At 41.1% G+C, this 24,102-nt stretch overlaps 1 protein-coding gene across 2 annotated transcripts in view; it reads left to right on the top strand.

Moving 5' to 3' along the window:
- Positions 1-24,102, top strand: part of LOC135505296 (signal-induced proliferation-associated 1-like protein 2) — a 492,209-nt gene that overhangs the window by 437,452 nt on the left and 30,655 nt on the right. For both annotated transcript variants that reach the window (XM_064924540.1, XM_064924538.1), the window contains 3 exons: positions 3,298-3,429; positions 12,389-12,506; positions 16,629-16,710. In XM_064924540.1, coding sequence (XP_064780612.1) covers positions 3,298-3,429; positions 12,389-12,506; positions 16,629-16,710 — 332 coding nt within the window. The remainder of the gene's footprint in view (positions 1-3,297; positions 3,430-12,388; positions 12,507-16,628; positions 16,711-24,102) is intronic.

The following is a 24,102-nucleotide window of genomic DNA, read 5'->3' as shown; positions in this document are numbered from 1 at the left end:
GAGAGAGGAGAGGAGAGGAGAGGAGAGAAGAGAAGTGGAGAGGAGAGGAGAGGAGAGGAGAGGAGAGGAGAGGAGAGAGAGGAGAGAGAGAAAGGCAGTGGAATAGTGGAAGTGAAAGTATAGGGAGGGAGAGTACAACCTAAAATGCAGAGCAAAATTAGACCGATATCTGCTGATTATCAAAATCCAGAAACAAGTTGTTAAATTCTACAACCACCTAAAAGGAAGTAATTCCCAAACCTTACATAACAAATCCATCCCCTACAGAGAGATTAATATAGACACATATTGCTTAGAGTCCCCTAAGCAATCTGGTCCTGGGGCTCTGTTCACAAACACAAACTGACCACACAGAGCCCCAGGACAGCAACACAATTAGACCCAATCAAATCACGAGAAAACAAAACGATAATTACTTGACACATTGGAAAGTAAAACTAGAATGAGCAAACTTGAATGTTATTTGGCCCTAAACAGAGAGTACACAGTGTCAGAATACCTGACCACTGTGACTGACCCGAACCTAAGGAAAGATTTGACTATTTACAGACTCAGTGAGCATAGCCTTGCTATTGAGAAAGGACGCCGTAGGCAGACCTGGCTCTCAAGAGAAGACAGGCTATCTGCACACTGCCCACAAAATGAGGTGGAAACTGAGCTGCACTTCCTAACCTCCTTCCAAATGTATGACCATATTAGAGACACATATTTCCCTCAGATTACACAGATCGACAAAGAATTAGAAAACAACCCCGATTTTGGTGAAATACCACAGTATGCCACACAGCAGTAAGATTTGTGACCTCTTGCCACAAGAAAAGGGCAACCAGTGAAGAATAAACATAATTGTAAATACAACCCATATTTATGTTATTTTATTTTCCCTTTTGTACTTTAACTATTTTCACATCGTTACAACACTGTATATAGACATAATATGATATTTGAAATTTCTCTATTCCTTTGGAACCTTTATGAGTGTAATGTTTAATTTTTTGACTTGCTTTGGCAATGTAAACATATGCATAAAGCCCCTTAAATTGAAATTGAATTGAACGAAAGGGGTTGTTGATTGAGACATGAAGACATCCAGTGAGACAAGCCATTTATTACCCTTCAGACGGCTTCTTCAGAGGAGAGAGGAGAGATGCTGTAATGCTCACTTGGTCTTGGGTACGTCTCCCAGCCAAGGACACTGGGTCTTGTGGACGTCTCCTAGCCAAGGACACTGGGTCTTGGGTACAGCTCCTGGCCAAGGACACAGGATCATGTGGAGGGCTCCTCGCCAAGGACACTTAAATGTAAATGTAATGTAAATGACACAGGGTCTTGTGGAGGGCCCCTAGCCAAGGACACTGGGTCTTGGGTACGGCTCCTAGCCAAGGACACAGGGTATGGTGGAGGGCTCCTAGCCAAGGACACTGGGTCTTGTGTACGGTTCCTAGCCAAAGACACTTGGTCTTGTGTATGGTTCCTAGCCAAGGACACTGAGTCTTGTGGAGGGCTCCGAGCCAAGGTCACTGAGTTTTGTGTATGGCTCCTAGCCAAGGACACAGGGTCTTGTGTATGGCTCCTAGCCAAGGACACAGGGTCTTGTGTATGGCTCCTAGCCAAGGACACAGGGTCTTGTGGAGGGCTCCTAGCCAAGGACACGTGGTCTTGGGTACGGCTCCTAGCCAAAGACACTGAGTCTTGTGGAGGGCTCCTAGCCAAGGACACTGAGGTTTGTGTATGGCTCCTAGCCAAGGACACTGGGTCTTGTGTATGGCTCCTAGCCAAGGACACAGGGTCTTGTGTATGGCTCCTAGCCAAGGACACAGGGTCTTGTGGAGGGCTCCTAGCCAAGGACACTGGGTCTTGGGGAGGGCTCCTAGCCAAGGACACAGGGTCTTGTGGAGGTTGCCTAGCCAAGGACACAGGGTCTTGTGGAGTGCTCCTAGCCAAGGACACTGGGTCTTGGGTACGGCTCCTAGCCAAGGACACTGAGTCTTGTGGAGGGCTCCTAGCCAAGGACACTGAGTTTTGTGTATGGCTCCTAGCCAAGGACACAGGGACTTGTGTATGGCTCCTAGCCAAGGACACAGGGTCTTGTGTATGGCTCCTAGCCAAGGACACAGGGTCTTGTGGAGGGCTCCTAGCCAAGGTCACTGGGTCTTGGGTATGGCTCCTAGCCAAGGACACAGGGTCTTGTGGAGGTTGCCTAGCCAAGGACACAGGGTCTTGGGTACGGCTCCTAGCCAAGGTCACTGGGTCTTGGGTACGGCTCCTAGCCAAGGACACAGGGTCTTGTGGAGGTTGCCTAGCCAAGGACACAGGGTCTTGGGTACGGCTCCTAGCCAAGGTACACAGGGTCTTGTGGAGGGCTCCTAGCCAAGGACACTGGGTCTTGTGAACGGCTCCTAGCCAAGGACACAGGGTCTTGTGGAGGGCTCCTAGCCGAGGACACAGGGTCTTGTGAACGGCTCCTAGCCAAGGACACAGGGTCTTGTGAATGGCTCCTTGCCAAGGACACAGGGTCTTGTGGAGGGCTCCTAGCCAAGGACACTGGGTCTTGCTGAGGGCTCCTAAATAAGGACACTGGGTCTTGTGGAGGGCTCCTAGCCAAGGACACTGGGTCTTGGGTACGGCTCCTAGCAAAGGACACTGGGTATGTGGAGGGCTCCTAGCCAAGGACACTGGGTCTTGGGTACGGCTCCTAGCCAAGGACACTGGGTCTTGTGGAGGGCTCCTAGCCAAGGACACTGGGTCTTGGGTACGGCTCCTAGTCAAGGACACTGGGTCTTGTGTACGGCTCATAGCCAGGGACACTGGGTCTTGTGGAGGGCTCATAGCCAAGGACACAGGGTCTTGTGTATGGCTCCTTGCCAAGGACACTGGGTCTTGGGTACAGCTCCGAGCCAAGGACACTGGGTCTTGGGTATGGTTCCTAGCCAAGGACACAGGGTCTTGTGTATGGTTCCTAGCCAAGGACACTGGGTCTTGCGGAGGGCTACTAGCCAAGGACACTGGGTCTTGGGTAGGGCTCCTAGCCAAGGATACTGGGTTTTGTGTACGGCTCCTAGCCAAGGACACTGGGTCTTGTTTGGTCTTTCTTACAATATTTAGTGAACTTGTTGACAGAACAGTTGTTCCTGTTATTGGTTATAAGGGCCTTCTCCAGGAAGGCCTGTTACACATTTTCTCTGGTTCTGTGCAAGAGATTAATTCATTTGGATTAATCTAAAAATGTCCTGAAGTCAAAGACCATGTGTGTGCTGGTCATTGACCTGCCTGTCTTCTCTCTCTCTCTCTCTCGAGATGAGTTCTGGTTCTCTGATGGTTCGCTGGCTGACAGGTCAAAGTTCAACGACCCTGGTCTCATGCCCCTCCCTGACTCCGCCTCCGGACTCGACTGGTCACACCTGGTGGACGCTGCACGCACTTTCGAAGGTAAGAAACTCGGGGTGTGTGTGTATGTGCATTAACGTCTGTGTGATAGTGAGCATGTGTGTTGCCGCCACTTCCAATATGCTGCTTTGTGTTAGTCTCGCTCCTCTCTCCTTCCCACTACAATTCCAATATGTTGCTTTGTGTTAGTCTCGCTCCTCTCTCCTTCCCACAACACTTCCAATATGTTGCTTTGTGTTCGTCTCGCTCATCTCTCCTTCCCACTACACTTCCAATATGTTGCTTTGTGTTAGTAGTTCTCCTCTCTCCTTCCCACTACACTTCCAATATGTTGCTTTGTGTTAGTCTCACTCCTCTCTCCTTCCCACTACACTTCCAATATGTTGCTTTGTGTTAGTAGTTCTCCTCTCTCCTTCCCACTACACTTCCAATATGTTGCTTTGTGTTCGTCTCGCTCATCTCTCCTTCCCACTACACTTCCAATATGTTGCTTTGTGTTAGTAGTTCTCCTCTCTCCTTCCCACTACACTTCCAATATGTTGCTTTGTGTTAGTCTCACTCCTCTCTCCTTCCCACTACACTTCCAATATGTTGCTTTGTGTTAGTAGTTCTCCTCTCTCCTTCCCACTACACTTCCAATATGTTGCTTTGTGTTAGTCTCACTCCTCTCTCCTTCCCACTACACTTCCAATATGTTGCTTTGTGTTAGTCTCGCTCCTCTCTCCTTCCAACTACACTTCCAATCAGTTGCTTTGTGCTAGTCTCACTCCTCTCTCCTTCCCACTACACTTCCAATCAGTTGCTTTGTGCTAGTCTCGCTCCTCTCTCCTTCCCACTACACTTCCAATCTGTTGCTTTGTGTTAGTCGTTCTCCTCTCTCCTTCCCACTACACTTCCAATCTGCTGCTTTGTGTTAGTCTCGCTCCTCTCTCCTTCCCACTACACTTCCAATCTGTTGCTTTGTGTTAGTCTCGCTCCTCTCTCCTTCCCACTACACTTCCGGTCTGTTGCTTTGTGTTAGTCGTTCTCCTCTCTCCTTCACACTACACTTCCAATATGTTGCTTTGTGTTAGTCTCGCTCCACTCTCCTTCCTACTACACTTCCAATCTGTTGCTTTGTGTTAGTCTCGCTTCTCTCTCCTTCCCTCTACACTTCCAATCTGTTGCTTTGTGTTAGTCTCGCTCCTCTCTCCTTCCCACTACGCTTCCGGTCTGTCGCTTTGTGTTAGTCTCGCTCCTCTCTCCTTCCCACTACACTTCCAATCTGTTGCTTTGTGTTCGTCTTGCTCCTCTCTCCTTCCCACTACACTTCCAATCTGTTGCTTTGTGTTAGTCTCGCTCCTCTCTCCTTCCCACTACACTTCCAATCTGTTGCTTTGTGTTAGTCGTTCTCCTCTCTCCTTCCCACTACACTTCCAATATGTTGCTTTGTGTTAGTCGTTCTCCTCTCTCCTTCCCACTACACTTCCAATCTGTTGCTTTGTGTTAGTCTCGCTCCTCTCTCCTTCCCACTACACTTCCAATCTGTTGCTTTGTGTTAGTCATTCTCCTCTCTCCTTCCCACTACACTTCCAATCTGTTGCTTTGTGTTAGTCGTTCTACTCTCTCCTTCCCACTACACTTCCAATCTGCTGGTTTGGGTTCGTCTCTCTAACTACTGTCGAAACTCTAACTACCATAGAAGCTCTAACTACCGTAGAAGCTCTAACTACAGTAGAAGTTTTAACTACCGTAGAATCTCTAACCACCGTAGAAGCTCTAACTACCCTAGGATCTCTAACTACAGTAGAATTTTTAACTACTGTAGAATATCTAACTACAGTAGAAGTGTTAACTCCTGTAGAATCTCTAACTACTGTAGAATCTCTAGCTACTGTAGAATCTCTAACTAGTGTAGAATATGTAACTACAGTAGAAGTGTTAACTACTGTGGAATCTATAACTACTGTAGAAGTGTTAACTACCGTAGAATATCTAACTACTGTAGAAGTGTTAACTAAAGTAGTATATCTAACTACAGTAGAAGTGTTAACTACTGTATTATCTCTAGCTACTGTAGAATCTCTAAGTTCTGTAGAATCTAACTACTGTAGAAGTTCTAACTACTGTAGAAGTTCTAACTACTGTAGAATCTCCAACTACTGTATTATCTCGAACTACAGTGAAGTTCTAACTACTGTAGAATCTCTAACTACTGTAGAATTTCTAACTACTATCGAAGCTCTGATGAAGAGAGACCCATCATTTCACTGAGCTGAAATCCCCTAAACCTACACCACCCTGCATCCGACTGCTAGCTTGCTTCTGAATCTAAGCAGTTTTGGTCCTGGTCGGTCCTTGGAATGGAGACCAGATGCTGCTGGAAGTCGTGTTGGAGTGCCAGTAGGGGGCACTGTTTCCTCTGCTCTAAGGCGATCCCAGCGCATTGAAGGGAACATTTCGCTGATGTTTTTTGGGATGGGATGTTATATGCGTGTCCTGACTCTCTGTTATCATTACAAATCCCATGGCATTTATTCTAAGAGTAGGGATTTTAACCCTGGTGTCATGACAAAATTCCCATCATGGCCACCTAATCGACCCTCTCATTCCTAATTAGCATATATCACTCCTCACCTCTCCACCTGATATCGGATGTGTGTTGATCAATCTGGCACACGAATGTGACCCATTTCAGGAAACTAGTCGTATGTCGGAAGTCAATACATCACTGGAGAGCCAATTTAACAGTTTATCTTTTTATTGTTTTTGTTTTTTGGCAGAAATTCCTTCTGGAACATGTGAACTTTCATGTGCCTTAATAAACTTGTATGCCATCTGTAAATATGAATACAATTGTTAAATTAAGAGCCTTGTTGGTTAAGCCACAGAAAAAGTCAGCAACCTTCCCACTAGCGATGATTGGCTGAAATAATGTGTAGGCTAGACATGCCGAGAGATGGGTTTGGATTGGTTCGGATTGGTCTGCCATATTGAAGGCTTCTGTCTATTGGAGCTGGTCAGCCTGTTGGTAAAAAAAAAAATGTAATGCCTCAGGACTACTTGACATGATGACTCCTTGCTGTCCCCAGTCCACCTGGCCGTGCTGCTGCTCCAGTTTCAACTGTTCTGCCTTATTATTATTCGACCATGCTGGACATTTATGAACATTTGAACATCTTGGCCATGTTCTGTTATAATCTCCACCCGGCACAGCCAGAAGAGGACTGGCCACCCCACATAGCCGGGTTCCTCTCTAGGTTTCTTCCTAGGTTTTGGCCTTTCTAGGGAGTTTTTCCTAGCCACGGTGCTTCTACACCTGCATTGCATGCTGTTTGGGGTTTTAGGCTGGGTTTCTGTACAGCACTTTGAGATATCAGCTTATGTACAAAGGGCTATATAAATACATTTGATTTGATTTGTAGTGGAGCTGCATAAGTGTTGCTCTCCACTTTCTGGAGGATCAAGTTTTGAAATCAGTGGAATTAGAGTATGATAGCTAAAGAGATGGAGAGAACACCTGTCTCTGGATTACATCTTCAAACAAAGGGCAGCAGTGGCATGGCATTCATGGCAGGGAGACACGTCCATCATGCATGATGATGTATACAGGTTAGATAGTCTAGCATTAGCTCGCTACATTTTCAGATATTACACATTTTACATTTTGACAGAAAGTAGTTTAATTTAAGCTAAAATGTACTGTTAGCTAGCTAGCTAGATAAAGTTACATGTATGACGTTATTATTCGTATCCCAGAGCCGTTTACTTTGCTAGTCAGAGCCTAATTTTAGCTAGCTAACATTGAACCTGTTTGGTTAGCTCCCAGCAGATTCATGCAAGGTAGTAATGACACGTTCATTGTTGTTTAACTAGCCAACGTTAGCTGGCTGGCTCTTTAGCTAATGTGACGTGTGTGATCCTACATGTTGTTTACCTAGCTAGGTTTGTTGTTTAGCTAACTAGGTTCGTTGTTTACCTAGCTAGGTTCGTTGTTTACCTGGCTAGGTCCGTTGTTTACCTAGCTAGGTTTGTTGTTTACCTAGATAGATTTGTTGTTTAGCTAACTAGGTTCATTGTTTACCTAGCTAGGTTCGTTGTTTACCTAGCCAGGTTTGTTGTTTACCTAGATAGATTTGTTGTTTACCTAGCTAGGTTCGTTGTTTACCGAGCTTGGTTTGTTGTTTACCAAGATAGATTTCTTGTTTACCTAGCTAGGTTTGTTGTTTACCTAGCTAGGTTCATTGTTTACCTAGCTAGGTTTGTTGTTTACCTAGCTAGGTTCATTGTTTACCTAGATAGATTTGTTGTTTACCTTGCTAGGTTTGTTGTTTACCTAGCTAGGTTCATTGTTTACCTAGCTAGGTGCATGTCTTAAGCTAAAGTGCACAACACCCGTTGAATATGGCCGGTTTCTTTGCCTTCAGAGAGCGAAACGAGATGGGTGGGGATAAAGCTTAACGGGGCGTGAACGATACTGAATGAAGAGATCTTCACTAGATACCAAAACATTCACAGGCCATTTTCTTAAAAGTGAGTTTACAGATTGAAAGCAGAATTACTTTCCCATTGCTCCTAAAATAATGCAGAGTATGATATACTATTTGTTAGCTCTGACTGTACATTTATCCAATAAATTAAAAAAACACAATTAAACATTTTGCTTCATCTGGTCCATGTGGTGATTCACAAATGGTCGCCGTGCATCACCCAGGTGGTGATTCACAAATGGTTGCCGTGCATCACCCAGGTGGTGATTCACAAATGGTCGCCGTGCATCACCCAGGTGGTGATTCACAAATGGTCGCCGTGCATCACCCAGGTGGTGATTCACAAATGGTCGCCGTGCATCACCCAGGTGGTGATTCACAAATGGTCACCGTGCATCACCCAGGTGGTGATTCACAAATGGTCGCCGTGCATCACCCAGGTGGTGATTCACAAATGGTCGCCGTGCATCACGCAGGTGCTGATTCACAAATGGTCGCTGTGCATCACCCAGGTGGTGATTCACAAATGGTCGCCGTGCATCACCCAGGTGGTGATTCACAAATCGTCGCTGTGCATCACCCAGGTGGTGCTACACATTGATGGTGGTTGAGATGTTTCCCACTACTATGGAAAGCTCTTTGACTACCTCAGTTGGTAGAAAGTGCTATTTAAATCCAATCAATTATTAGGTAATTGTATTTCCTCTCAGTCCCCTGCAGACAATAGTGATTGAATGGCATTGGCTCTCCCTGGCTCTTTCTCTGTGCCTCAGTTTCTCTTCTCTATGGTCTACTAGCTAGCTGTCTATTCATAGCATTTACTCTTCTCCTTGCCTGGATTTAAAGCATTTACCATCAATACTGTTGATAGAGACAGAGATTGCTCAGAGGAGAGATCAACCTCCTGAATAACCTCTGCCTGTCTGAGACTTGATCTGTTGTAGTTGTTGATCACTTTCACTACACACACACGCACGCACGCACGCACACACACACACACACACACACACACACACACACACACACACACACACACACACACACACACACACACACACACACACACACACACACACTGTGTCTGCTTGGTTTATCACTACTAACTACTAATTTGGCATGAATCAAAGATGCTCTGCCAAGCTGTCTCTCTCTGTCTCCCTCTGTCTCTCTCTGTAGCCTCTAGCCATGCTGTCCCTCTCTGTCTCTCTATGTAGCCTCTAGCCAAGCTGTCTCTCTCTCTCTCTCTCTGTAGCCTCTAGCCAAGCTGTCTCTCTCTGTAGCCTCTAGCCAAGCTGTCTCCCTCTGTCTGTCTCTCTCTGTAGCCTCTAGCCAAGCTGTCTCTCTGTCTCCCTCTGTCTCTCTCTGTAGCCTCTAGCCAAGCTGTCTCTCTCTGTCTCTCTCTGTAGCCTCCAGCCAAGCTGTCTCTCTCTGTCTCTCTCTGTAGCCTCTAGCCAAGCTGTCTCTCTCTGTAGCCTCTAGCCAAGTTGTCTCCCTCTGTCTCTCTCTGTAGCCTCTAGCCAAGCTGTCTCCCTCTGTCTGTCTCTCTCTGTAGCCTCTAGCCAAGCTGTCTCTCTGTCTCCCTCTGTCTCTCTCTGTAGCCTCTAGCCAAGCTGTCTCTCTCTGTAGCCTCTAGCCAAGCTCTCTCTCTGTAGCCTCTAGCCAAGCTGTCTCCGACTGTCTCTCTCTGTAGCATCTAGCCAAGCCCTCTCCCTCTGTCTCTCCCTGTAGCCTCTAGCCAAGCTGTCTCTCTCTGTAGCCTCTAGCCAAGCTGTCTCTCTCTGCCTCTCTCTGTAGCCTCTAGCCAGCTGTCTCCCTCTGTCTGTCTCTATGGCCTCTAGCCAAGCTGTCTCTCTCTGCCTCTCTCTGTAGCCTCTAGCCAAGCTGTCTCTCTCTGTCTCTCCCTGTAGCCTCTAGCCAAGCTGTCTCTCTCTGTAGCCTCTAGCCAAGCTGTCTCTCTCTGCCTCTCTCTGTAGCCTCTAGCCAGCTGTCTCCCTCTGTCTGTCTCTGTGGACTCTAGCCAAGCTGTCTCTCTTTCTCTCTCTCCCTCTTTTTAGTATCTTCCTCTTTTCAATACTCTGCCGTCTCTCCCTCTCTTTAATATCCCTCCTCTATTCAATACTCTGCCGTCTCTCTCTCTATTTAAGATCCTTCCTCTAATCAGTACTCTGCCTTCTCTTTGTGGCTCCCTCCCTTCAATACTCTCTCACAGAAACCATCTCTCTAGTCTAAGCGGGTTACAGGCAATTCTGTTGTTTGATTGCCGTCCAGGAATATGGAACATGTAAATGCCTGAAAGGGAATCTGCTTTTCAAAGCAGCCTTTCTGTTATGTGAGTGCCAGACTCAGTCAATGGTTCCATCACAAATGGCACCTTAGTCCTTATAGGTCCTGATTAAAAGCAGTGCACTACTGGGCTCCACTATATAGAGCTTGTCCACTATATAGGGAATAGGGTGCCATTTGGGTCACATTTCAGTCTCTGTCTCTGCTTTTGTGGAACTGTTTTGTTTCATCTTTGTGACGCAGCCTGTGAACAAGAAGGGAAACCATCCATTCATATGGAATAAGAGAGTGGTCTCCCTAACCTTCTGTAAGCCTGATCCAAACAGCTAACACAGGGGCCTGTTTCTGAACTGACACCCTGTCCACTATATAGATCCCTGTGGGTCCTGGTCAACAGTAGTCCACTATATAGAGCCCTATGGGTTTTGGTCAACAGTAGTCCACTATATAGAGCCCTATGGATCCTGGTCAACAGTAGTCCACTATATAGAGCCCTATGGGTCCTGGTCAACAGTAGTCCACTATATAGAGCCCTATGGGTCCTGGTCAACAGTAGTCCACTATATAGAGCCCTATGGGTCCTGGTCAACAGTAGTCCACTATATAGAGCCCTATGGGTCCTGGTCAACAGTTGTCCACTATATAGAGCCCTAAGGGTCCTGGTCAACAGTAGTCCACTATATAGAGCACTATGGGTCCTGGTCAACAGTTGTCCACTATATAGAGCCCTATGGGTCCTGGTCAACAGTAGTCCACTATATAGAGCCCTATGGGTCCTGGTCAACAGTTGTCCACTATATAGAGCCCTAAGGGTTCTGGTCAACAGTATTCCACTATATAGAGCCCTATGGGTCCTGGTCAACAGTCGTCCACTATATAGAGCCCTGTGGGTCCTGGTCAACAGTAGTCCACTATATAGAGCCCTATGGGTCCTGGTCAACAGTAGTCCACTATATAGAGCCCTATGGGTCCTGGTCAACAGTTGTCCAGTTTTTAGAGAATAGTTGGCCATTTCAGAAACACTCAGTGTTACAGACAGGGGCTTTTGTCTCAGAGATTTGGTTTGATTTCTACATTTATGGGATATTCTCTTTAAAGCATTAATCAGCAGTTGAAACAATAACCAACCCGACTTCCACCCCTGTTTCAGTAAAAAGCTGAGGGATGGAGCTGTAGAAATGTAACCCCTCTCCTAGATAGAGCCAAGCATTCAATGACTGACCATCCATGATCTCACAATGCTAGTTTTAAACATGTTTTTTAGGCTCTGCAGTGTTGTTTTGAACTACATTGTTTACAAACATTAGAGTTAACAAGATTCTATTTTGGGTTCTGATAGAATGTGACTGTTAACTAAGCTGCTGAGGCATTTCATAGTTATATTATTCCACAATCAATGGTTATTTTTCATTAATACAGAAGTCCAAAAATGGATGGAGCAACTACAGATTGCCCCTTTAATCTGCTTCTATTAATTATATAGATGCCTTGATGTGGAGATTCATACTGGAGGGAGGATGAGAGGGGGAGGACAGGGACAGAGAGATCGCTATCCTCATGGTAAGGTAACTTACCAAGTCAGTGTTTTCCATTGGGAGAACAGCAGGCTTAGAGCTGTTCTGGTGTAGGCCTAGAACACGCATGATTACAGCCTGACAGACCACTATGTAATCTAAACCTTCTAGGAGCCAAGCAGCTGCCTCTTCAGACACAGGGAGAGAGGAGAGGAGAGGAGAGGAGAGGAGAGGAGAGGAGAGGAGAGGAGAGGAGAGGAGAGGAGAGGAGAGGAGAGGAGAGGTGCTTGTATATTGGGTTATGGAGATTTTTGCTTTAAATTAGTTTTTTGTAGCTTTATATTGATCTCCAGTTTGAGTTTGAGGCCTATATGTGTGCACGTAAATGATCAGTCACTTAAAACCCAATTTATTTAGAATAATCTATATAATAAAACCCAATTTACTTAAAATAATCTATATAATAAAACCCAATTTATTTAAAATAATCTATATAATAAAACCCAATTTATTTAAAATAATCTATATAATAAAACCCAATTTATTTAAAATAATCTATATATTAAAACCCAATTTATTTAAAACAATCTATATAATTAAACCCAATTTACGTATTCTGTAAAATAATTTAACTCTCTTTATGGTTATATATTGTTGATTGGAGATTGTTACAGATGCATGCAAACATTAACAATATTATGATTGAGCCTGTTTCCTGCTTGCTGTGTGTCCCAGACCAGCGGGTGGCGTCTTTCTGCACCATGACAGATATGCAGAGGGCCGAGGCGCTCCAAATCTCACAGGAACTGACCAGACGCGTGGCTGCAGCTGAGGGGGCCGCCCTCGAGGCAGGGTGAGAGCCTCATCACTTGTAATACACATACCGTACCATACTGTACTATACTACACCATACCATACTATACCATACTATACCATGCCATGCTATATTATACTATACTACACCATACCATACTATACCATACTATACCATACTATACCATACCATGCTATATCATACTATAGTACACCTTACTATACCATACCATACCATACCATACCATACCATATTATACTATACTATACTATACTATACTATACTATACTATACTATACTATACTATACTATACTATACTATAACACACCATACTATACTATAATACACCATACATACCATACTATACTATACCATACCATACCATACTATACTATACCATACCATACCATACCATACTATACTATGCTATACTATACTATACTATACTATACTATACTATAACACACCATACTATACTATAATACACCATACATACCATACTATACTATAGCATACTATACTATACTATACCACATCATATCATACTATACCATACCATACCATACCATACTATACTATACTATACTATACTATACTATACTATACTATACTATACTATACTATACCATACCATACTATACTATACCACATCATATCATACTATACCATACTATACTATACTATACTATACTATACTATACTATACTATACTATACTATACCACATCATACCATACTATACCATACCATACCCTACTATACTATACCACAAATCAAAGGAATAACTCCCTAGAAAGGCCAAAACCTAGGAAGAAACCTAGAGAGGAACCAGGCTATGTGGGGTGGCCAGTCCTCTTCTGGCTGTGCCAGGTGGAGATTATAACAGAACATGGCCAAGATGTACATAAATGACCAGCATGGTCCAATAATAATAAGGCAGACCAGTTGAAACTGGAGCAGCAGCACGGCCAGGTGGACTGGGGACAGCAAGGAGTCATCATGTCAGGTAGTCCTGAGGCATGGTCCTAGGGCTCAGGTCATCCGAGAGAGAAAGAAAGAGTGAATTAGAGAGAGCACACTTAAATTCACACAGGACACCGAATAGGACAGGAAAAGTACTCCAGATATAACAAACTGACCCTAGCCCCCCGACACATAAACTACTGCAGCATAAATACTGGAGGCTGAGACAGGAGGGGTCAGGAGACACTGTGGCCCCATCCGAGGACACCCCCGGACAAGGCCAAACAGGAAGGATATAACCCCACCCACTTTGCCAAAGCACAGCCCCCACACCACTAGAGGGATATCTTCAACCACCAACTTACCATCCTGAGACAATGCCGAGTATAGCCCACAAAGATCTCGGACCACGGCACAACCCAAGGGGGGGGGCGCCAACCCAGACAGGAAGATCACATCAGTGACTCAACCCACTCAAGTGACGCACCCCTCCCAGGGATGGTATGAAAGAGCCCCAGTAAGCCAGTGACTCAGCCCCTGTAATAGGGTTAGAGGCAGAGAATCCCAGTGGAAAGAGGGGAACCGGCCAGAAAGAGACAGCAAGGGCAGTTCGTTGCTCCAGAGCCTTTCCGTTCACCTTCCCACTCCTGGGCCACACTACACTCAATCATATGACCCACTGAAGAGATGCGTCTTCAGTAAAGACTTAAAGGTTGAGACCGAGTTTGCGTCTCTGACATGGGTAGGCAGACCGTTCCATAAAAATGGAGCTCTATATGAAAATGCCCTACTATATTATACCGTACTATACTATACCATACCACATCATACCATACTATACAATACCATACCACATCATACCATACTATACAATACCATACCCCACTATACTGTACCATACTATACTATACTGTACCATACCAAATCATACTATACCATACCACATCCTATCATACTATACCATACCAAACCATACTATACTATGCTCTACCATGCCATACTATACTATACTATACCATACCATACTATACCATACCAGACTATACAATACCATACCATACTATACAATACCATACCCCACTATACTGTACCATACCATACTATACTATACCATACCAAATCATACTATACCATACCAAACCATACTATACCATACCAAACCATACTATAATATGCTCTACCATGCCATGCTATACTATACTATACCATACCATACTATACTATACCATACCAGACCATACTATACTATGCTCTACCATGCCATACTATACTATACTATACCATACTATACCATACCAGACTATACTATACCATGCCATACTATACCGTACACAACTATACTGTACCATACCATACTATACTATACCATACCAAACATACTATACTATACTATACCATGCCATGCTATACCATACTATACACCATACCATACCATACCATACTATACTATACCACATCATATCATACTATACGATACCATACCCTACTATACTGTACCATACTATACCATACCATACCGTCCTATACCATACCATATTATGCCATACCCTACCATATCATACTATAGTCTACTATACCATACCATACTATACTATACCATAATATACTATATCATACCATGCCATGCTATACCCTACTATACTATACTATACCATACTATACTATACCATACTATACCATACCATATCATACTACACCATACCATACCATACTATATTATACCATACTATACCCTACTATACCATACCACATCATATCATACTATACCATACCATACCATACCATACTATATTATACCATACTATACGATACCATACCCTACTATACTGTACCATACCATACATTGCTATACTAAGCTATACCATACTATACTACACCATACCATACCACAATATACCATACCATACCACATCATATCAATAATACCATACCATACTATACTATACCATATTATACCATACCATATCATACTATAGTATACTATGCCATACCATACTATTGTGTACTATACCATGCTATAAGATACCATACCATGCTATACCATACCACATCATACTATACCATACCATACCATACTATAGTATACTATGCCATACCATTCTATTGTGTACTATACCATGCTATAAGATACCATACCATACTATACCATACCACATCATACTATACCATACCATACCATACTATAGTATACTATGACATACCATACTATTGTGTACTATACCATGCTATAAGATACCATACCATGCTATACCATACCATACCATACCACATCATACTATACCATACCATACCATACTATAGTATACTATGCCATACCATTCTATTGTGTACTATACCATGCTATAAGATACCATACCATACTATACCATACCACATCATACTATACCATACCATACCATACTATAGTATACTATGACATACCATACTATTGTGTACTATACCATGCTATAAGATACCATACCATACTATACCATACCATACCACATCATACTATACCATACCATACCATACTATAGTATACTATGCCATACCATACCATACCACATCATACTATACCATACCATACCATACCATACTATAGTATACTATGCCATACCATACCATACCATACCATACTATACCATACCACATCATACTATACCATACCATACCATACTATAGTATACTATGCCATACCATACTATTGTGTACTATACCATGCTATAAGATACCATACCATACTATACCATACCACATCATACTATACCATACCATACCATACTATAGTATACTATGCCATACCATACTATTGTGTACTATACCATGCTATAAGATACCATACCATACTATACCATACCACATCATACTATACCATACTATACTATACCATACTATACCACGTTACACCGTGCCATACTCTACTCTACCATACCATACAAAACCATACCACATCGTATCATAATATACCATACCATACTATACCATACACTACTATACTATGCCATACTATACCATACTATGATATACCATACTATACAATACCCTACTATTCTATACCTTACTATACCAAACTATGCTGTACCATACAACAACACACTATACTATATTATACCATACCTTGTCATACTATACCGTAACATACTTTACCACTTCAGATCACAACACTATACTACACTATAAAATCTCTATATAAAATCTCTCTTCATGTGTTTGTCCAGGAACAACTCCCCCTCCACTCTGACTGGTAAAGTCAACCAACTGGAGGTGATCCTGAGACAACTGCAGTATGACCTCAGAAAGGTACGGCACTCTCTTCACTTCTTCGTCTTCGTCTTCTTATTTTTCTTCTTTTCTCTTCCCACACCTCAAGAGACAATGGCCCTCAAAGGAAAATGTGTTGGCAACTATATTTTTAGGCTCCCGAGTGGCCTATCGGTCTAAGGCACTGCATCTCAGTGCTAGAGGGGTGGTATACTGGTATGGTTTAATAGTATGGTGTAACGGTATTGTGTAATGGTATGGTGCAATGGGGCGGCAGGGTAGCCTAGTGGTTAGAGCGTTGGACTAGCAGCCGAAAGGTTGCAAGTTCAAATACCCGAGCTGACAAGGTACAAATCTGTCGTTCTGCCCCTGAACAGGCAGTTCACCCACTGTTTCTAGGCCATCATTGAAAATAAGAATTTGTTCTTAACTGACTTAACTGCCTAGTTAAATAAAGGTAAAAAATAAAAAAATAAAAATTGTATAAAGATATTATGTAATGGTATGGTGTAATGGTGTACTGGTATGGTGTAGTAGTGTATTGTATGGTGTAATGGTATAATGACACTGTGTAATGGTATGGTTTAATGGTATATTGCTATGGTGTACTGATGTAATGATATGGTGTAATGATGTAATGGTATGGTGTAATGGTCTTATGATGTAATGAAATAGTGTAATGGTCTGGTGTAATCGTGTAACAGTACGGTGTGATGATGTAATAATATAGTGTAATGGTATAAATATATTATGTAATGGTGTAATAGTGTAATGGTGTGGTGTAATGGTATGGTGTAATGGTGTAATGGTATGGTGTAGTATAATGGTGTAATGGTGTGGTGTAATTGTGTAATGTTGTAATTGTATGGTTTAACAGTGTAATGGTGTAATGGTATAATGCTGTAATGGTATGGTGTAATGGTGTTTTGATATAATGCTGTAATGGTATGGTGTAATGGTGTAATGGTGTAGCGGTGTAATGCTGTAATAGTATGGTGTTATGGTGTAATGGTATGCTGTCATGGTATGGTGTAATGCTGCAATGGTATATTGATGTAATGGTATGGTGTAATAGTATAGTGCAATGCTGTAATGGTATAATAAGGTGATGGTGTGGTGTAATGGTGTAATGGTATGGTGTAATAGTATGGTGCAATGGTGTGGTGTAATGGTGTAATGGTATGGTGTAATGGTATGGTGTAATGGTATGGTGTAATGCTGTAATGGTATGGTGTAATAGTATGGTGCAATGGTGTGGTGTAATGGTGTAATGGTATGGTGTAATGCTGTAATGTTATAATGCTGTAATGGTGTGGTATAATGGTGTAATGGTATAATGCTGTAATGGTATGGTGTAATGGTATGGTGTAGTATAATGGTGTAATGGTATAATGCTGTAATGGTATGGTGTAATGGTATGGTGTAGTATAATGGTGTAATGGTATAATGCTGTAATGGTATGGCGGAATGCTGTAATGGTATGGTGTAATGGTGTGGTGTAATGGTGTAATGGTATGGTGTAATGCTCTAATGTTATAATGCTGTAATGGTGTGGTGTAATGGTGTAATGGTATGGTGTAATGCTGTAATGGTATGGTGTAGTATAATGTTGTAATGGTATAATGCTGTAATGGTATGGTGTAATGGTATGGTGTAGTATAATGTTGTAATGGTATAATGCTGTAATGGTATGGTGTAATGGTATGGTGTAGTATAATGGTGTTATGGTATAATGCTGTAATGGTATGGTGTAGTATAATGGTGTAATGTTGTAATGCTGTAATGGTATGGTGTAATGGTATGGTGTAGTATAATGGTGTAATGTTATAATGGTGTAACGGTATGGTGTAATGCTGTAATGGTATTGTGTAATGGTATGGTGTAGTATAATGGTGTAATGTTATAATGCTGTAATGGTATAATGCTGTAATGGTGTGGTGTAATGGTGTAATGGTATGGTTTAATGGTATGGTGTAATGCTGTAATGGTATAATGCTGTAATGGTATAATGGTATAATGCTGTAATGGTGTGGTGTGATGGTGTAATGGTATAATGGTATAATGCTGTAATGGTGTGGTGTGATGGTGTAATGGTATAATGGTATAATGCTGTAATGGTGTGGTGTGATGGTGTAATGGTATAATTCTGTAATGGTATGGTGTAATGGTATGGTGTAGTATAATGGTTTAATGGTATAATGTTGTAATGGTATGGGGTAATGGTGTAATGGTGTAATGGTGTATTTGTATGGTGTAATGGTATAATGCTGTAATGGTATGGTGTAATGGTGTAATAGTGTAATGCTGTAATGGTATGGTGTAATGGTGTTTGGTATAATGCTGTAATGGTGTGGTGTGATGGTGTAATGGTATAATGCTGTAATGGTATGGTGTAATGGTGTAATGGTATAGTATAACGGTGTAATGGTGTAATGGTATGGTGTAATGGTGCCATGGTATAATATTGTAATGGTATGGTGTAATGGTGTAATCGTATCATGCTGTAATGGTATGGTGTAATGGTGTAATGGTATAATGCTGTAATGGTATGGTGTAATGGTATGGTGTAGTATAATGGTGTAATGGTATACTGCTGTAATGGTATGGTGCAATGGTAGGGTGTAGTATAATGGTGTAATGTTATAATGCTGTAATGGTATAATGCTGTAATGGTGTGGTGTAATGGTGTAATGGTATGGTTTAATGGTATGGTGTAATGCTGTAATGGTATAATGCTGTAATGGTATAATGGTATAATGCTGTAATGGTGTGGTGTGATGGTGTAATGGTATAATTCTGTAATGGTATGGTGTAGTATAATGGTTTAATGGTATAATGCTGTAATGGTGTGGTGTAATTGTGAAATGTTGTAATTGTATGGTTTAACAGTGTAATGGTGTAATGCTGTAATGGTATGGTGTAATGGTGTTTTGGTATAATGCTGTAATGGTATGGTGTAATGGTATGGTGTAGTATAATGGTGTTATGGTATAATGCCGTAATGGTGTGGTGTAATTGTGAAATGTTGTAATTGTATGGTTTAACAGTGTAATGGTGTAATGCTGTAATGGTATGGTGTAATGGTGTTTTGGTATAATGCTGTAATGGTATGGTGTAATGGTATGGTGTAGTATAATGGTGTTATGGTATAATGCTGTAATGGTATGGTGTAGTATAATGGTGTAATGTTGTAATGCTGTAATGGTATGGTGTAATGGTATGGTGTAGTATAATGGTGTAATGTTATAATGGTGTAACGGTATGGTGTAATGCTGTAATGGTATTGTGTAATGGTATGGTGTAGTATAATGGTGTAATGTTATAATGCTGTAATGGTATAATGCTGTAATGGTGTGGTGTAATGGTGTAATGGTATGGTTTAATGGTATGGTGTAATGCTGTAATGGTATAATGCTGTAATGGTATAATGGTATAATGCTGTAATGGTGTGGTGTGATGGTGTAATGGTATAATTCTGTAGTGGTATGGTGTAATGGTATGGTGTAGTATAATGGTTTAATGGTATAATGCTGTAATGGTGTGGTGTAATTGTGAAATGTTGTAATTGTATGGTTTAACAGTGTAATGGTGTAATGCTGTAATGGTATGGTGTAATGGTGTTTTGGTATAATGCTGTAATGGTATGGTGTAGTATAATGGTGTTATGGTATAATGCTGTAATGGTATGGTGTAGTATAATGGTGTAATGTTGTAATGCTGTAATGGTATGGTGTAATGGTATGGTGTAGTATAATGGTGTAATGTTATAATGGTGTAACGGTATGGTGTAATGCTGTGATGGTATTGTGTAATGGTATGGTGTAGTATAATGGTGTAATGTTATAATGCTGTAATGGTATAATGCTGTAATGGTGTGGTGTAATGGTGTAATGGTATGGTTTAATGTTATGGTGTAATGCTGTAATGGTATAATGCTGTAATGGTATAATGGTATAATGCTGTAATGGTGTGGTGTGATGGTGTAATGGTATAATTCTGTAATGGTATGGTGTAATGGTATGGTGTAGTATAATGGTGTAATGTTATAATGGTGTAACGGTATGGTGTAATGCTGTAATGGTATGGTGTAATGGTATGGTGTAGTATAATGGTGTAATGGTATAATGCTGTAATTGTATGGGGTAATGGTGTAATGGTGTAATGGTGTATTGGTATGGTGTAATGGTATAATGCTGTAATGGTATGGTGTAATGGTGTAATAGTGTAATGCTGTAATGGTGTTTTGGTATAATGTTGTAATGGTGTGGTGTGATTGTGTAATGGTGTAATGCTGTAATGGTATGGTGTAATGGTGTAATGGTGTAATGGTATAGTATAATGGTGTAATGGTATGGTGTAATGGTGCCATGGTATAATAATGTAATGGTATGGTGTAATGGTGTAATCGTATCATGCTGTAATGGTATGGTGTAATGGTATGGTGTAGTATAATGGTGTAATGGTATACTGCTGTAATGGTATGGTGTAATGGTATGGTGTAGTATAATGGTGTAATGGTATAATGCTGTAATGGTATGGTGTAATGCTGTAATGGTATGGTGTAATGGTGTGGTGTAATGGTGTAATGGTATTGTGTAATGTTGTAATGTTATAATGCTGTAATGGTGTGGTGTAATGGTGTAATGCTGTAATGGTATGGTGTAGTATAATGGTGTAATGGTATAATGCTGTAATGGTGTGGTGTAATTGTGTAATTTTGTAATTGTATGGTTTAACAGTGTAAAGGTGTAATGACATAATGCTGTAATGGTATGGTGTAATGGTGTTTTGGTATAATGCTGTAATGGTATGGTGTAATGGTATAATGCTGTAATGGTATGGTGTAATGGTATGGTGTAGTATAATGGTGTAATGGTATAATGCTGTAATGGTATGGTGTAATGCTGTAATGGTATGGTGTAATGGTGTGGTGTAATGGTGTAATGGTATGGTGTAATGTTGTAATGTTAAAATGCTGTAATGGTGTGGTGTAATGGTGTAATGGTATGGTGTAATGCTGTAATGGTATGGTGTAGTATAATGGTGTAATGGTATAATGCTGTAATGGTGTGGTGTAATTGTGTAATTTTGTAATTGTATGGTTTAACAGTGTAATGGTGTAATGACATAATGCTGTAATGGTATGGTGTAATGGTGTTTTGGTATAATGCTGTAATGGTATGGTGTAATGGTGTAGTGGTGTAATGCTGTAATGGTATGGTGTAATGGTGTAATGATACGATGTCATGGTATGGTGTAATGCTGTAATGGTATAATGCTGTAATGGTGTGGTGTAATTGTGTAATGGTATGCTGTAATGGTATAATGCTGTAATGGTGTGGTGTAATGGTGTAATGGTATGGTTTAATGGTATGGTGTAATGCTGTAATGGTATAATGCTGTAATGGTATAATGGTATAATGCTGTAATGGTGTGGTGTGATGGTGTAATGGTATAATTCTGTAGTGGTATGGTGTAATGGTATGGTGTAGTATAATGGTTTAATGGTATAATGCTGTAATGGTGTGGTGTAATTGTGAAATGTTGTAATTGTATGGTTTAACAGTGTAATGGTGTAATGCTGTAATGGTATGGTGTAATGGTGTTTTGGTATAATGCTGTAATGGTATGGTGTAGTATAATGGTGTTATGGTATAATGCTGTAATGGTATGGTGTAGTATAATGGTGTAATGTTGTAATGCTGTAATGGTATGGTGTAATGGTATGGTGTAGTATAATGGTGTAATGTTATAATGGTGTAACGGTATGGTGTAATGCTGTAATGGTATTGTGTAATGGTATGGTGTAGTATAATGGTGTAATGTTATAATGCTGTAATGGTATAATGCTGTAATGGTGTGGTGTAATGGTGTAATGGTATGGTTTAATGGTATGGTGTAATGCTGTAATGGTATAATGCTGTAATGGTATAATGGTATAATGCTGTAATGGTGTGGTGTAATGGTATGGTGTAGTATAATGGTGTAATGTTATAATGGTGTAATTGTATGGGGTAATGGTGTAATGGTGTAATGGTGTATTGGTATGGTGTAATGGTATAATGCTGTAATGGTATGGTGTAATGGTGTAATAGTGTAATGCTGTAATGGTATGGTGTAATGGTGTTTTGGTATAATGCTGTAATGGTGTGGTGTGATTGTGTAATGGTATAATGCTGTAATGGTATGGTGTAATGGTGTAATGGTGTAATGGTATAGTATAATGGTGTAATGGTATGGTGTAATGGTGCCATGGTATAATAATGTAATGGTATGGTGTAATGGTGTAATCGTATCATGCTGTAATGGTATGGTGTAATGGTGTAATGGTATAATGCTGTAATGGTATGGTGTAATGGTATGGTGTAGTATAATGGTGTAATGGTATACTGCTGTAATAGTATGGTGTAATGGTATGGTGTAGTATAATGGTGTAATTGTATAATGCTGTAATGGTATGGTGTAATGCTGTAATGGTATGGTGTAATGGTGTGGTGTAATGGTGTAATGGTATTGTGTAATGTTGTAATGTTATAATGCTGTAATGGTGTGGTGTAATGGTGTAATGCTGTAATGGTATGGTGTAGTATAATGGTGTAATGGTATAATGCTGTAATGGTGTGGTGTAATTGTGTAATTTTGTAATTGTATGGATTAACAGTGTAAAGGTGTAATGACATAATGCTGTAATGGTATGGTGTAATGGTGCTTTGGTATAATGCTGTAATGGTATGGTGTAATGGTATAATGCTGTAATGGTATGGTGTAATGGTATGGTGTAGTATAATGGTGTAATGGTATAATGCTGTAATGGTATGGTGTAATGCTGTAATGGTATGGTGTAATGGTGTGGTGTAATGGTGTAATGGTATGGTGTAATGTTGTAATGTTAAAATGCTGTAATGGTGTGGTGTAATGGTGTAATGGTATGGTGTAATGCTGTAATGGTATGGTGTAGTATAATGGTGTAATGGTATAATGCTGTAATGGTGTGGTGTAATTGTGTAATTTTGTAATTGTATGGTTTAACAGTGTAATGGTGTAATGACATAATGCTGTAATGGTATGGTGTAATGGTGTTTTGGTATAATGCTGTAATGGTATGGTGTAATGGTGTAATGGTGTAGTGGTGTAATGCTGTAATGGTATGGTGTAATGGTGTAATGATACGATGTCATGGTATGGTGTAATGCTGTAATGGTATAATGCTGTAATGGTGTGGTGTAATTGTGTAATGGTATGCTGTAAAGGTATAATGCTGTAATGGTATGGTGTAATGGTATGGTGTAGTATAATGGTGTAATGGTATAATTCTGTAATGGTATGGGGTAATGGTGTAATGGTATAATGCTGTAATGGTATGGTGTAATGGTGTAATAGTGTAATGCTGTAATGGTATGGTGTAATGGTGTGATGGTATAATGATGTAAT

The sequence above is a fragment of the Oncorhynchus masou genome, chromosome 18 (assembly GCF_036934945.1).
Source record: "Oncorhynchus masou masou isolate Uvic2021 chromosome 18, UVic_Omas_1.1, whole genome shotgun sequence".
NCBI classification, from domain to species: domain Eukaryota; kingdom Metazoa; phylum Chordata; class Actinopteri; order Salmoniformes; family Salmonidae; genus Oncorhynchus; species Oncorhynchus masou.
This window is presented reverse-complemented; position numbering and strand designations above follow the sequence as displayed.